At 37.4% G+C, this 13,106-nt stretch overlaps 3 protein-coding genes across 6 annotated transcripts; 1 reads left to right on the top strand and 2 right to left on the bottom strand.

Moving 5' to 3' along the window:
* The first annotated feature begins 494 nt into the window (after positions 1-494).
* Positions 495-5,147, top strand: LOC111796963 (ribosomal protein L11 methyltransferase-like protein). 2 transcript variants are annotated; one of them, XM_023679792.2, is made up of 8 exons: positions 495-863; positions 1,162-1,245; positions 2,113-2,253; positions 2,346-2,411; positions 2,557-2,724; positions 3,483-3,770; positions 4,469-4,664; positions 4,781-5,147. In XM_023679792.2, the coding sequence occupies exons 1-7, from the start codon at positions 609-611 to the stop codon at positions 4,580-4,582; spliced, it is 1,116 nt and encodes a 371-aa protein (XP_023535560.2). In that variant the 5' UTR covers positions 495-608; the 3' UTR covers positions 4,583-4,664; positions 4,781-5,147. The 2 variants fall into 2 exon arrangements, with proteins under 2 accessions (XP_023535560.2, XP_023535559.2); XM_023679791.2 differs by having other exon boundaries at positions 4,773-5,147.
* A 101-nt stretch (positions 5,148-5,248) lies between these two features.
* LOC111796962 (transcriptional regulator ATRX-like protein) lies at positions 5,249-8,066 on the bottom strand. 3 transcript variants are annotated; one of them, XM_023679790.2, is made up of 4 exons: positions 7,794-8,066; positions 6,136-7,411; positions 5,705-6,012; positions 5,249-5,600 (listed from the first exon to the last, which is right to left on the bottom strand). In XM_023679790.2, the coding sequence occupies exons 1-4, from the start codon at positions 7,848-7,850 to the stop codon at positions 5,535-5,537; spliced, it is 1,707 nt and encodes a 568-aa protein (XP_023535558.2). In that variant the 5' UTR covers positions 7,851-8,066; the 3' UTR covers positions 5,249-5,534. The 3 variants fall into 3 exon arrangements, with proteins under 3 accessions (XP_023535558.2, XP_086980792.1, XP_023535556.2); XM_087124666.1 differs by having other exon boundaries at positions 6,160-7,411; XM_023679788.2 differs by having other exon boundaries at positions 5,705-7,411.
* A 1,042-nt stretch (positions 8,067-9,108) lies between these two features.
* On the bottom strand, positions 9,109-11,975 carry LOC111797728 (Yippee family putative zinc-binding protein). The gene is made up of 5 exons (XM_023680835.2): positions 11,582-11,975; positions 11,011-11,054; positions 9,772-9,880; positions 9,597-9,652; positions 9,109-9,500 (listed from the first exon to the last, which is right to left on the bottom strand). The coding sequence occupies exons 1-5, from the start codon at positions 11,675-11,677 to the stop codon at positions 9,416-9,418; spliced, it is 390 nt and encodes a 129-aa protein (XP_023536603.1). The 5' UTR covers positions 11,678-11,975; the 3' UTR covers positions 9,109-9,415.
* Positions 11,976-13,106: the final 1,131 nt, after the last annotated feature.

Genomic DNA, 13,106 nt, shown 5'->3' with positions numbered 1-13,106 from the left:
AACCAATAATCGAGTCTATCATCACAAACTATGAGTATTAGAGTCCAAATCTTCAGTCTGTCGAAGATGAAGCATGAACGATTTAAACTTTAAATGTTCCAAGGCACATTAGCATACTTCTCCTGTTTAAAACCAAACTTCTCCTCACGAGCATAGATAGGTCGATTCAGGTGAGATTCAATGTAGATCTAACTTTCTATTCACTCGTGGGATTCGGGCGGTACGGGGGGACCACCTCGGCTCCTCTCTTCTAGAGAATCCATACATCCCTTATCAGTATATGAACAACTATCTCTCGAGCACAGGTTTAGGTTCGGCCTAATAAATAATAAATAATGATGAAAAAGTTTTAAAATATATTAAATTAAAGACTAAATTATAGAAAATGCACTTAAAAACTTTTTTTTTTATATATAATTATTTGTAGTTTAATGATATTTTTTTTAGTTGAAAATTTAAAAAATTGAATGAAATTAAGAAAAATAGCGCACATATGTCAAATAGAATGGAAACCAAAACCTCCGGTAGATTACACTTCACAAGTGAAGCGGAGACGGTGGCCGTTCATCTTTAACCTCCAAAACCAGAGCAGCAAAGAGACGAAATCAATGGCGGTCACCGCCGGAAAATACGTCAAGAACCTTTCCCACTGTTTCGCCTCAGGCATTCGCATTCCCGTATTTCCTTTCTCTCGTGCTATTCCTTCCCCCTTCTCTTCCACCATTCATAAAAGAACACAGTTCCTAACTTCCTCTTCACTTATTACACATTTCTCTTCTTCTTCTGCTTCCTCCCTTTCCTCTTCCGATTACACATCTGAGAAGTATCTATCTGTACGCATCCGGTGCCGGAAAGATATCGTGGTGAGATTCAATTCCGGCTTCGATTTTGTTTGTTTCATTGTGGCCTTTGTGTTTTGGGTGATGAACTAATTGAGGGTATCAATGTTTTTGTTTTGATTTAATTCTTTTATGAGAATTGAAGCACTTCTAGTTTAGAGAAAATTCAACTAGAACTTGGATGGATTAGTCATATTGTAGAACATAATTACTAGAAATGTTGAACGAATGGGGAGCTTGCAGGATTACTGGAGCGATTAAAGCTTCATCTACTTGATCTAAAGAGGAAACTTCGTGGTATCTTTGTTTTTCTGTTGGGCAGGATTTGCTTTCAGAAGCTCTGCTGAGTTTTGGTGCGAGCTCTACTTGTGTTGATGAAGACGATGTATCTGGTAGCTCTCACGAGGTGGCTTTCCTACCCCTTACTTGATTTGTGATGCTTTACAATCTTCATTACTATCACTGGTTCCATTGCACCTTAGTGACACCTGATTATGAGAAGATTTCTGGACACAGTTCAGTAAATTTGTACTGGATTGCTTGTAGTTGATTGAGGCTGCATGTGATAACTTTAATATGCTCTTTAATTCCTTTCCAGATAAACCCATAAAAGTTACCATCAATGTGAGGTCCCACATCGGTTGGAGAGGAGAATGAAACATTCTTTATATGGATGTGGAAACCTCTCTCTAGCAGATGCGTTTTAAAAACCTTGAGGAAAGCCCGAAAGGGAAAACCCAAAGAGGGCAATATCTGCTAGCGGTGGGTTTGGGTTGTTACAAATGGTATCAGAGCCAGACATGGGGCGATATGCCAACGAGGAGGCGGAACACCAAAGGGGGTGGACACAAGGTGGTGTGCCAGCAAGGACGTTGGCCCTAAAGGGGGTGGATTGAGGGTCCCACATCCCTTGGAGAAGGGAACGAGTGCCAATGAGGACATTGGCCTCGAAGGGGAGTGGATTGTGAGATCCCACATCGGTTGAGGAGGAGAACAAAACATTCTTTATAAGAGTGTGGAAACCTCTCCCTAGAAAATGTGTTTTTCCCCTCAAGGGAAAGCCTAAAGAGGACAATATCTACTAGCGGTGGGCTTGGGCTCTTACAGTCCGGTCCCAACTCTACCCCTTTTCCTATCCATGTGATGCTGATAAGGATGCTATGTTTGTAGTTAGGAGTGGATATGTAGAAAACATAAATTACTATGGCAGATATAATATGTTCATACTTTGTTCCCGACGGCTAAAATATAATGACTAATATGCTTTGTTCAGATTTATGTAGACACAATATTCCCCGATGGTCAAGATGTAAGTAAATGCATCTCATATGCGGCTGATTCAGTAGGCTTGAAGGAGTTACCTTCCTACGAAGTTACAATTGGTGAACAACATGATTGGTTAAAGAAATCCCAGGTTTGTTTTTAACCTGTAGGTTCATTGCTAACACAAGCTCCACATTCCAAATTTATTTACCTCTTAAACATGATTGTTTTCTTGCATTGCAGGAATCATTTCATCCAGTTAAGGTTACTGAGGGACTTTGGATAGTGCCCGAGTGGACAACTCCCCCGGTATAATGATCTGAGCATCCTCTTTCAAGCTTTCTACACTTGTCTATACATATATTTTGTTTCATGGTTCATATTAGGGGCGGGGAGGGTACATGTAATATCATCTTGTTTAGGATAGAATTTACACATTCCTTTATTTGTACAGGATGTCGATGCGACAAATATTGTTCTACATCCTGGATTGGCATTTGGAACAGGGGAACACCCAACTACGAAGTTGTGTCTACTACTGCTCCACAGCTTAGTGAAAGGAGGGGAATATTTCTTGGACTATGGCACAGGTTCTGGCGTTCTTGCAATTGCATCACTCAAGGTACAATGTCCAAATATTTTCACCAAGCTCATACTTCAATGAGGTCTGAGACCCTCATACAACACTATGAACATATATACCAATACCATATGTGCTCTTCATGGCGTTCTTTAAAAGAAGATTGTTAGTGAATAAATCTATGTACCTACAGAATTTCCATGTTGTTCGCCTCCTTTCTATCACTTTTAGCCAATGACCTGCCATGAAGAAGGGATTCTTGGTTTTGGGTTCCCAAGCTCTATGAGGGATTCTCTTGTAGATCTATTTTTCCACATGAAAACTCATTTTCTTATTTTATTTAAAAAAATCTGTAGAATTCTCCTCGAGTGTTCTGAAACAGTGCTATCGTGGTTTAGAAACCTGAAGTTCGTCCTAACTTTGATCTGTTAGAGCTTTGGAGAATTAGGAACTTAAGGTTCGTCCTTTCCAGAGCTTGTCTCGACACTTGGATACAAATTTCTCCTTTCTAGAGTTTGGACCAAAGTTCGCCCAAACTCTGACCCTTTTCGAGCAATGGGTTTCTACTGGGAGCTGAGTGATTGATTGCAAAAGATGGGCTACAGTACTGGCTCTTGGTGATATTGAACACTTGGTAGAAAATGGTGGTATTCATCTAATTAGCCAGAGGTTAACTCTGAGTTGGTTGTATGCATGCATTCATGTCCGTACACATCTAGAGACGCCCTCTAGAGGTGTTATATTTCTCTGCATGCGACTTGATATTCATTATTTAACTTGATATACGCTTGCAATTGCAGTTTGGGGCTGCCATATCTACTGGAATTGATGTAGACCCGAAAGCCATTGAATCTGCACAGAACAATGCTGCTCTGAACAGTATAGAACCCGAAAAATTGCAACTTCATTTGGTTCCTAGTGATATTGCAGAGTATAAATTTAGTGAAACATTTATATCTGGAAAGGAGAACTTTGACATCGTCATTGCTAATATTCTTCTAAATCCTCTGCTGGATTTGGCTGATCATGTTGTCTCTTACGCCAAGCCTGAGGCAGTCGTTGGTCTCTCTGGTATTCTATCCGAGCAGGTATGTTCTAGGACTATATCCATTGGTCAGAGTACAAATTTTATGCTAATCCAGTATGTTCACTGTTTTTCATCTGTTCTAAGCTAGAAAAACCAAATTTCAGAAACTGCCAATTTGATTGAGGGTTCCCATCCAACTGTCCGGATGTCAATATATTTTTTCTACGGGTTAATAGTTAATACTGGGTTAATGATTTTTTTGCTTCTTTTTCCCTCGTATGAAATCTACGATCTGTGTGAGATCTTACGTCGGTTGGAGAAAAGAACGAAGCATTCTTTGTAAGGATGTGGAAATCTCTCCATAGTAGACACGTTTTAAAAACGTGAGATTGATGACGATACGTAATAGGTCAAAGTAGACAATATGTACGGGCGGTGGGCTTGGGTCGTTACAATTGGTATTCAAGCCAGACACCAGACGGTGTGCCAGCGAGGACGCTGAGCCCCTAAGGGGAGGTGGATTGTGAGATCTCATATCGATTGGAGAGAGGAACGAAACATTTCTTACAAGGGTGTGAGAATCTCTCCATAGTAAATGCGTTTTAAACCGAGGTTGATGACAATACGTAACAGGCCAAAATAGACAATATCTACTAGCAGTGGACTTGATTTGTTACACTCAAATCGGATACAAAAACGTATATGCAATACATTATTTTACAGGACTACCATTTACTTTGTTCTGTTGTACATTTACAGGTTCCAGCTATTATAGAACGGTATTCGCAATACTTGGAAGGCATATCAGTGTCAACTATGGATGATTGGGCCTGTGTGAGTGGCAGAAAGAAAAGGCTGCTTTCTGGCAGCTAAGAGGGTCTCACTCAGTTACTTCCATAACTTTCACAGTAATTTGATAAAAGCAGCTGAACAACGAACATCTAGTAAAACTCAGGTAAGCCCTGCAATTTCTGCAGACCTGCTAATTTGACAATGGATATACTATCATGAAATTGTTTCTTATAAAACAAACTTTTTCTGATCTTGTTTTCACCCTCGTGAGGCTGCTAGGATCAGGTAACAACCAGGTCTTCTTCAAGTAGGACGACTTAACTCGAGCGCAAAATCCTGCAATCAACTAGTTCCTTGAAAGCTGAATATCATGTGAAGTTATGAACAAGATCCAGTCCTTCTCCCATGCTTCAACCAGAGGGATCATATTCTTAGTTTATAATTGGACAAGGACAAGGACAAGGACAAGAACACGAACACGAACGTTTTTAGTCTTAGACATAGTGTAACTGTAACTCAATGTAATCTGAATATTTAAAATTCGTGTTTGTAAGAATAATCTATTCAGTACTCTCTGTTACTAGAAAATAGTAATCTTGATTTTTGTATACCAAGTCACCTAAGTTCAATCTTTCCTGACTTGAAACTTGCTGTCTTAGATTCTAAATGTTTTTGACAATGGCAAGGTTTTTAGTAAGTTGCTCCAATCCAACCTAGAGGGTTTTGTTTATTCACAATAACATGATGGAATAGAATGTGAAAATAATTATGATCATAAACTTGACATATACAAGGTTTTGGCATCACAACCTAAACTAAATAAGAAGGTTTTGTAAACATGAGAGTTTCATCATTGCGATGAAAAAGTTAACAAAAATATTAACAATTGACTGCACTAATTATTGTTCATGTTTTAAGGCTTATAGATCCTTGGCATAGGAAGTGAGTGATAAAACACTTCCGGAACTTTATAATCTTTTCAATGGCAAGCAACAGGATCTTCCTACATGGCTGCAAAATCAGGGATCTTACATTACCGCTTGAGTTGTCTCCTAGTCAAAGCGGGCGCTCTCTTCGGGATATAGACCTTGTAGTTCACCTGAAATGAACAATTGCAGATCCATGCTAAGAAGTTCTAAATAAACTAGCATCATTATACTCACTGCTGACTATATAAATTTAGTCAGTATTCAATGTCCTCACCTGCACCATTTCACCACCCCGCATCACAGACATGGTTTTCTGTTCAAATTGTGAGCCTTCCCCACTCTCGTGTCTGGACTTGTCCAAGCTATTTTCTCCTGAAATAGAATTAAGGGAAGAAGAAGGCTTATAAGCTGAAGAACCAAAACCATTACGAATATTTTGATCTTCATTATTCTTCATCTGGGTCTCGGTTTGAGCAGTCTCGTCTACGACAATGTCAGATATAGATGGCTTTGTTTGGATACATTCCTGAGCAGCAGATGCCTTCTCTATAAGAGAATCAACTTTTGACTCTGGCCTAAAAGCTGCAATAACCAAATTGCTTCTGTTAGTTGTAGAATAAATATCTGCATCTGCCTTCAGGCAAATATTATCATTTATAACCTCTTGGTCTAATGAAGAAATATCCTGCTTCAGTTCATTCATACCATTACTTCCATTGGAAATTTTACCAAGATTCTGTGAAGAACAGACAGGATCATGCATAGATGCAACTGCTGTATCTATTGCATCTGTAGACTTAAAACCATTCCCCTTAATTATCATTGAATTTACGGCATCCCCTCCATCTTGTCTAGTGAACCCTTTACCATTTATTTCGGCATCATCCCTAGGAGATGTCACATGAACTGACTTAGAGACAGGGGAAAACAATTGCTTTGCATCATTATTATTCTCAACTTTGCAATTAGCAATGATTTCCACATTCCTTGGGGAAGCCCCTTTGAACTTTCTAAGGTTTTCCAGGGCCTTCTGCCTTAAAATCGACTCTAAATCGATACAATTTATGCTTTCGGTATTTCCAGAACAGCCATTCTTTCTTTCATCTAAAGAATGATCATTAGCTACTCCTCCATGGTTTTTGTTGCTTCCCTCATTTCGAACTCCATCATCGTTTAGAATCAGAGAGTTCCTATTGTCAGGTGTAACCCTTTTGTTTTTGCTTTCTACCTCTGGTGCCTCTTTAGATATAACATAGTCTAATTCTCTTTTACTCGTCCCATCCTTACTATTCATATCCCCGAACGGAGGGTGGTCATCATCAAGCTGATGCGTGACCACTTCTTGTTGTTCATTCCCAACAAAAGTCTTTAATTCATCTTCCTCCCCTACAACAACAATTATGGATTTTAGTCGTCTACAGCTGTTCTCGACATAACTGTCATCCTCAACCTCATTCTGAAAATCACTACCGTCACTACATAAAGAGCACGGTGAACGACTCTTTGACCTGTATCTTCTTCTTTCAGTCTTCATCATATTTCTTTTCCTCTTTCCAGACCTTCCCCTACGCCTATCAATTTCACTATCACTGCTGGTTGAACTTCCATCTCCACAAGTAGAGCGGCTCAGAGAGTCACTATTTGTGGCACCAACACTCACATCTCTTCTACGCTTCTTTTTGTTGGTCTTCTTAGCCTCATACCTGTCGCTTCTCTTTGAATGCTTCCTCTTTCTGGGATGAGGAGAGCATTCCCTACTTTGATGGTCATGAGATTGCTTCTTGGATCTCTTTTTACTAGGCTTCGAATTCTTTCGCGTCTTGGATCGAGATCTTCTCACTTTTTTGTCATCCTCCGAGCTAGAAGAAGACACTGAAGTTGAACTTTCAAAATCAGTGTCAGAGCAAGAGGGAGAATCGTGGCGATACCGCAGCTTCTTGGACTTCAATTTCCTACTACTCTTACTCTTTCTCCTACTTCTCTTCATGATTCGAGCCAAAAAATAAAACAACACAAAAAAAAAAGGACGCAAAGGAGATTCGCATCGGCATCAAAACAAACTTATATGAGGTAAAGGCGGAAAGAAGGAGAGAACATCCATATCTCTAACCATAACCACGACAACAATACGAAGAAGAAGAAGAATTCGTTCACATCAACTTAAAATTCAAGCACAAAAATCGATAAGGAGAAGATTTCCGAGATATATTCATCAAAACACATGCCAAATTACAGCCAAATCTTCGAACATCATCCAGCGACCAAACAGAACATTAAACAAAATAAAATCAACCTCAGTTGACATAGCAAGAAAAAAAAGAAGATTCAACGAGAGAGAGAGAGAGAGAGAGGAAAAGAAGTACCTGGGATGAAGAAGTCTTGGAACGCTCCTTCTTGCGAGAAGAAGAGGCTTTCCCCATCGGGATTGAACCTGAAACAAGCACGGCGGAGAAAGAAAAACAGATAAAAAGGGGGAAATCGAAAGCAAAAGAAGGAGAATGGGGAATTAGGGTTGGAGGTTAATGCAGGGTTTGCTCTGTTTTTGGAGAGGATCTCATCGCGAACTGGAGAGAGGTCTGTTCCTTCTTCGTCGCCAACCCGCGTCTTTCACAATTTGTCTCAAAAATCTTTCGAAATTCGTGGATATCACAACTAACGTATGTTTTTGTTTTTGTTTTTTTTTTTTTTTTTGTTTTTTTTTTTTTTTTTTTGGTCTCAACAAAAACTTTATTTAATTTTGTAAGTAATTAGACCATACAATTTACAATTTATAAATTTTAAGTGTTGCCCAAATTATTTCCTTTGAAATTTTGACTCGGGACCTTACCGGGCCCTTCGACATACTTATAGGTGATGCACGTCTAGTTGTTGTCCCTATCTTGCTTATGCTCGTTTCCTCTCCAATGCACACATTATAGGGTGTGTTGGAGCCTCGTTTCCTCTCCTCTTCAATGCACACATTATATGGTGTGTTGGATGATGCATCATTATTCTCGATCATAACATTTTTCTTTATTAGCTCACACGTAGCCGAATGCGCGCCACTTGAGAGGGTCACTGTTTGGTTTGTCTTAACGTGAGGGTCACAACCTACTCTTTTCATAAGAGTTGTCGTTAAATTAGTCATCGTCCTTAATGACTTTCTTGAGACACAATCGCATGACATTATTAATTGACTATTTGTTTCTTTTAGTTTATAAGACACTTAGCCCTTATTTAGATTATTAATTTAGGTATTCAAGAAACTTCGTCAAATCTTAATAAATTTCTACTTAGAAAAGAGTGATTTCATTATCACAAATGATAAACTAAGTTGTTACGTATATGATTAAATCCATTAATCTGCATTAATAAGTTGGTATCTAGTTTAAAAGTCGTTGAGGTGAAATAAACAGTTATCATGGCTCAAATGAACCATAATCAACCTAGAAGAAGCAAAATTAACTTGACTTCCCGAATTTCGGGGACACCTGATCTCTTCTAATTTTACTCTACAATCAAGTGTTCTTAGTCAAGTCGAGAATTTGGTAAATCTTAAAAATTAAGTATACTACGAGCTCAAGCATAGCTCAACTAGTCAAGACATGTACCTACATTCCGATTCCCACCTCCAAGTAGAGAAAGAAAAAAAAAAGCATAGATTAATGATTCTCAAAGCTCAAGTCTCAACAACATCAATGACCAAAAACTTGCAGCACAATTTGAGTGCCTGCAGAACAGCTTTATATGACTATAGATGCATTCACTCAGCTACAGAGTCAAATGGGTCGAAAGAGTTGGAAAGGGAGAATCAGTTGGTGAAAGTGCAACTTGTACTGAAAATAAAGAACAAATGAGCTAGTGAACTAGAAGTGTGGACGCATGCCAATCTAAATAACTCTGCATTTACATAGTCCAGACACTATTAGATTATTAGCAAACCTGCGCATAGTCATCTGGTAATTATTATGATATACGGCATACAATAACACGAGAATATCACACCTTAATTATCTTCACTATCACTTATACTAGACCGAGAGTCTACGTAGAAGCCAGTCGAGAATTCAATGTCGTCGACTATCCTCCCCCTGGTTCAAGAAATGTATACAAAATATTCAAGTAAAAACACAGTTGAGAAGGAAAAAAAGTACAAGTTCAACAACTTGTAGACAAGAGAGTCTCACCTTTCAAGAACATACTTCCCCTCCTTGTACTTCTGGCTCTTCTCATGCGCTGCTTCCTGCACGAAATTATGAGTTATATAGATGAAAAGAGGAAAGTTTGGCCAATTGCACAACGGAGCATGATCACCAAATGCATTTCTTTTCCTGTGTGTGGAGGATAATAGAGAGAGCTTACGTATTTCCACCCGACAATTTGTCCACATGTGCAACAAAATATGTCTGCAACAGTATGTGATCCTGAGAGCATCACCCTATCTTCCAAGGCTCCCAAAAAGAAGTTTATCCTATATGAAGAACTCCAAGAATGTAAGTGATATTAATCCTGGCAGGAGTGTTTTGTAATGATAAAACATGGAAAGCCATCAACATTACTATTTTGTACACAATTTGTTGCAGCCCCCTTCAAACTTTTGGAATTTAAATGACTGAAAACAGTTAGTTGATGTGTTTTCTATCTGTTCTTCTGTCAGCCAAATTCCAAAATTCGAAGAGATTGCATTCAACAATGTTTTCCCCCCTAATTTTTACAGAAGTCGGTTCGTCGTGTCCACCTACAAGCTCTCTGAGCACTCACTCTCTACTTACTATTGCAAAACGCGCTCTCATAGCAACTTCTCTATACAAACTTCAAAGTTCCTATTTGTGCCTATTTTAACCTCAACTAAAATTAGGAAGGCGTGTTGCCACCAGAACATTGGATTGCTTTATAATGAACAGGCAGTTGTCAGGGCCCTGAAACTTCTTGTTCATGCTCAGGCAATTAGAAACATGCTTAATATTAGACTTCTAACCAGTAGTTATGATCCAAAATCGATTGTAGCATGCTTAACTTAGAACATATGACTACCTTAAGCTCATGTGGGAAATTGGTGTCAAATGAATCAAATAGATGCCTGACAAGTGACTAGAGATGTCCATGGGACGAGAATGGGGAAGCCCTTCCCCGTGTCCATCCCTGCCTCTATATATATAGATATGTTTCAATATAGATATGTTTATATGGGCGGGAACGAGGACAAAGAATATAATCCCCTTTCTCCAAAAGGGTTTGGCAAACTGAGAGAAATCTATTTCTCTCCTTCCCTCATCCTCTTTAAACAACTATTCTTGCTCTAACTCTACGACCATTTTTGCAGCTAAAAATCATGAATGTCATTCTTGTATAAATAACGAAGATGGGTTTTGCATCTGCACAATGACATTGAAAAAGTCCTTATAAATGAAGGTTAAAATCTATGGCTTGGTTTTGGCTACCTACAGGCTACATGAACCATGATCCCTTGTTCGGTGGACAGACTACACGAACCACAACATTAATGTACAAATTAGTTCAATCTGCAGGCCATAGTAATTGGAATTGTAAATCAACAAAGAAAAACCAACAGCAGCTCCGACCAAAAGACAGAGAACTCACGCATTATTGAAAAGATATGCTTTACCGCGGCGGCAATGAAAGGCCTGATCAAACAAGAGCGAAAAAAGTTAGACGAAATTCAGAAAAATAAAACACATGGAGCTGCTTGAATTCAAAAACAGTTCTCTATCTTGTATAACAAAATCTCAGCAAAAATCATATGCGAAGACCATAATCTTTCCCTAAATTATTTCCTCATAGCTATTAACAGCAATTGAAATCGTTTTCTCATCTCAGATGACAAGACTACGGAAAGTAAATTCAAGCTCAAAGGCTGATTGTTCAAATAAATGCTATGAGATCTGGCAGTGCCAAGGATTCTCCATTCCTAAGAAATTGATTCCTCCAAACAGCAGATAATGAATACCTCGATTCCAACGGCAGCAATTATCAACCAATTTAATTTCATAAAACAATTGTAATCAAAATCCCACGAAGATTCATCTCCATCTAAGAACTAACATAGTTGAGCATCTAAAACTTCAATTACTCTACTAACATACAATACAAGCAACTAATCGTTAAACAACGTCTGCGCAAGAAAAAATGGCATCCATATATATATACAAACCCGAGATGCAAGATCGTCGGCTAGAGCTAACTGCGTATTGCAGAACTTGCATCTGTAGGAACTCCCTTCCCTTTCCACAACAAAAATCCGTCCCATCGGTCTCCTCCTCTACTACACACGCCTTAGCTCCCGTCTTCCGCCTCAACTTCAGTGGGGAAAGGAATACACCGCCGTCTTGAACGAACAACTACCCTATAAATATTCAGTAATCAGTTGAAGTAGCTTGAATTGAGAGTGTAATCCGGAGAAAAATGGTAACCGCCTTTTTCCCCTAAATTCGTCCATCTTCCATCAAGCGAAGACACGATCTCTGCCGTAGTTGATGTGAGAAGAAGCCGCAAGATTTGACCCATTGGATATCGGTGTGGTTCCGATGCACAAGGGCATGGGTTGAATATTGGGCCTCCTAGCCTTTTTTTTTCATTCCAAAAAATACACAATAAAAATATTTATAAAGTACAGATAATATTACTTTAATAATATATATAGTTAAGGTTAAATTAATATTAAAAATTTGTGTCTATTTAATTTTAAGCATTATTAAATAATGTGAGTTAATAAATTTTTAATTCTATATATAAATATGGTTTACTATATTTAAATTTTTTAATTTTTAATTGATTTATAAAATAAATTATAATATTTTATTTTGTTTCTAGTAATAGTTGCTATTTGTTAAATGGTAATTACTTTATTTTTATTTTTAAAATATATATGGAAATATATTCATAGTTAATTTTAGATAAAAATGGTAATTACTTTATTTTTAAAATATTCTTGAATTTTTTTTTTTACCATGTTTCAAAAATACCATTAATTTTGGAAAGTTTAATTAATACCCCTCAACTTAAAAAAGTAAAAATAAAAAAAAAATTATTAATATTAATATTCATAAAATTTTTAAAGTAACATTAAAATAAGTTTTAATTTTATTTTTTACATATATTTTATAAATTATATCCAAACTTTTTAATGTTACGATCGTGATTATTTTTAAAATATAATACTAAGTATTTTTAAAAAAAAAAAAATTAAAGATGATTTAGAAAAATTAACACATTTAGTAAAATTAATTAAATAAAAATTTATTTAAATCCATCTTAGGTATGATTTGATGTTTTTCTTCTAAGTTCATTTTATACCTCATGTTTATAGTTTTTTAATACAAAATTTTAAAATCAAAGAAACAAAATAGTTTATTATTTTCCAAACTAAAATTCATTTTTTAAAAAAATAATTAAATCAAATTTTCTATTTTTTATTTTCGGAAAATTTTAAAAAATAACGACACCCAACAGAAATACAGCTTTAAAGCCGCCTCACGCCGCCAAGCCGCCCCATCTCCTTTAACCACCACCTCAAAAAATAAAATCCAAATAATTAAATTACACGTGGCAGGAGAATCAAAGCCACCCCAGCCCTAGTTTGAAATCTGTCGACGCGCCAGCTTTAACTCTCTGTCTCATTCAGACACCTCACCGCCACAACAGCTAACCTACGCATCTTATCCGTACTAATACTGACG

Source organism: Cucurbita pepo, chromosome 6 (genome assembly GCF_057944985.1).
Source record: "Cucurbita pepo subsp. pepo isolate OVF chromosome 6, ASM5794498v1, whole genome shotgun sequence".
Classification (NCBI taxonomy): Eukaryota; Viridiplantae; Streptophyta; class Magnoliopsida; order Cucurbitales; family Cucurbitaceae; genus Cucurbita; species Cucurbita pepo.
The sequence above is the reverse complement of the archived record's forward strand: the minus strand, read 5'-3'. Positions and strand labels throughout refer to the sequence as shown.

What these genes read in the sequence shown, in the direction of transcription:
- LOC111796963 (XM_023679792.2), top strand. Translation starts at nt 609, where the DNA reads ATGGCGGTCACCGCCGGAAAATACGTCAAGAACCTTTCCCACTGTTTC. An exon ending in GGTGCCGGAAAGATATCGTG is followed by an intron (nt 864 to 1,161) that starts GTGAGATTCAAT and finishes TCTGTTGGGCAG; the next exon opens with GATTTGCTTTCAGAAGCTCT. An exon ending in ATTGGTTAAAGAAATCCCAG is followed by an intron (nt 2,254 to 2,345) that starts GTTTGTTTTTAA and finishes CTTGCATTGCAG; the next exon opens with GAATCATTTCATCCAGTTAA.
- LOC111796962 (XM_023679788.2), bottom strand. Translation starts at nt 7,850, where the DNA reads ATGGGGAAAGCCTCTTCTTCTCGCAAGAAGGAGCGTTCCAAGACTTCT. An exon ending in CCAAGACTTCTTCATCCCAG is followed by an intron (nt 7,412 to 7,793) that starts GTACTTCTTTTC and finishes CGAATCATGAAG; the next exon opens with AGAAGTAGGAGAAAGAGTAA. An exon ending in GGGGTGGTGAAATGGTGCAG is followed by an intron (nt 5,601 to 5,704) that starts GTGAGGACATTG and finishes TGTTCATTTCAG; the next exon opens with GTGAACTACAAGGTCTATAT.
- LOC111797728 (XM_023680835.2), bottom strand. Translation starts at nt 11,677, where the DNA reads ATGGGACGGATTTTTGTTGTGGAAAGGGAAGGGAGTTCCTACAGATGC. An exon ending in CCGACGATCTTGCATCTCGG is followed by an intron (nt 11,055 to 11,581) that starts GTTTGTATATAT and finishes TTGTTTGATCAG; the next exon opens with GCCTTTCATTGCCGCCGCGG. An exon ending in GGGAAGTATGTTCTTGAAAG is followed by an intron (nt 9,501 to 9,596) that starts GTGAGACTCTCT and finishes TTCTTGAACCAG; the next exon opens with GGGGAGGATAGTCGACGACA.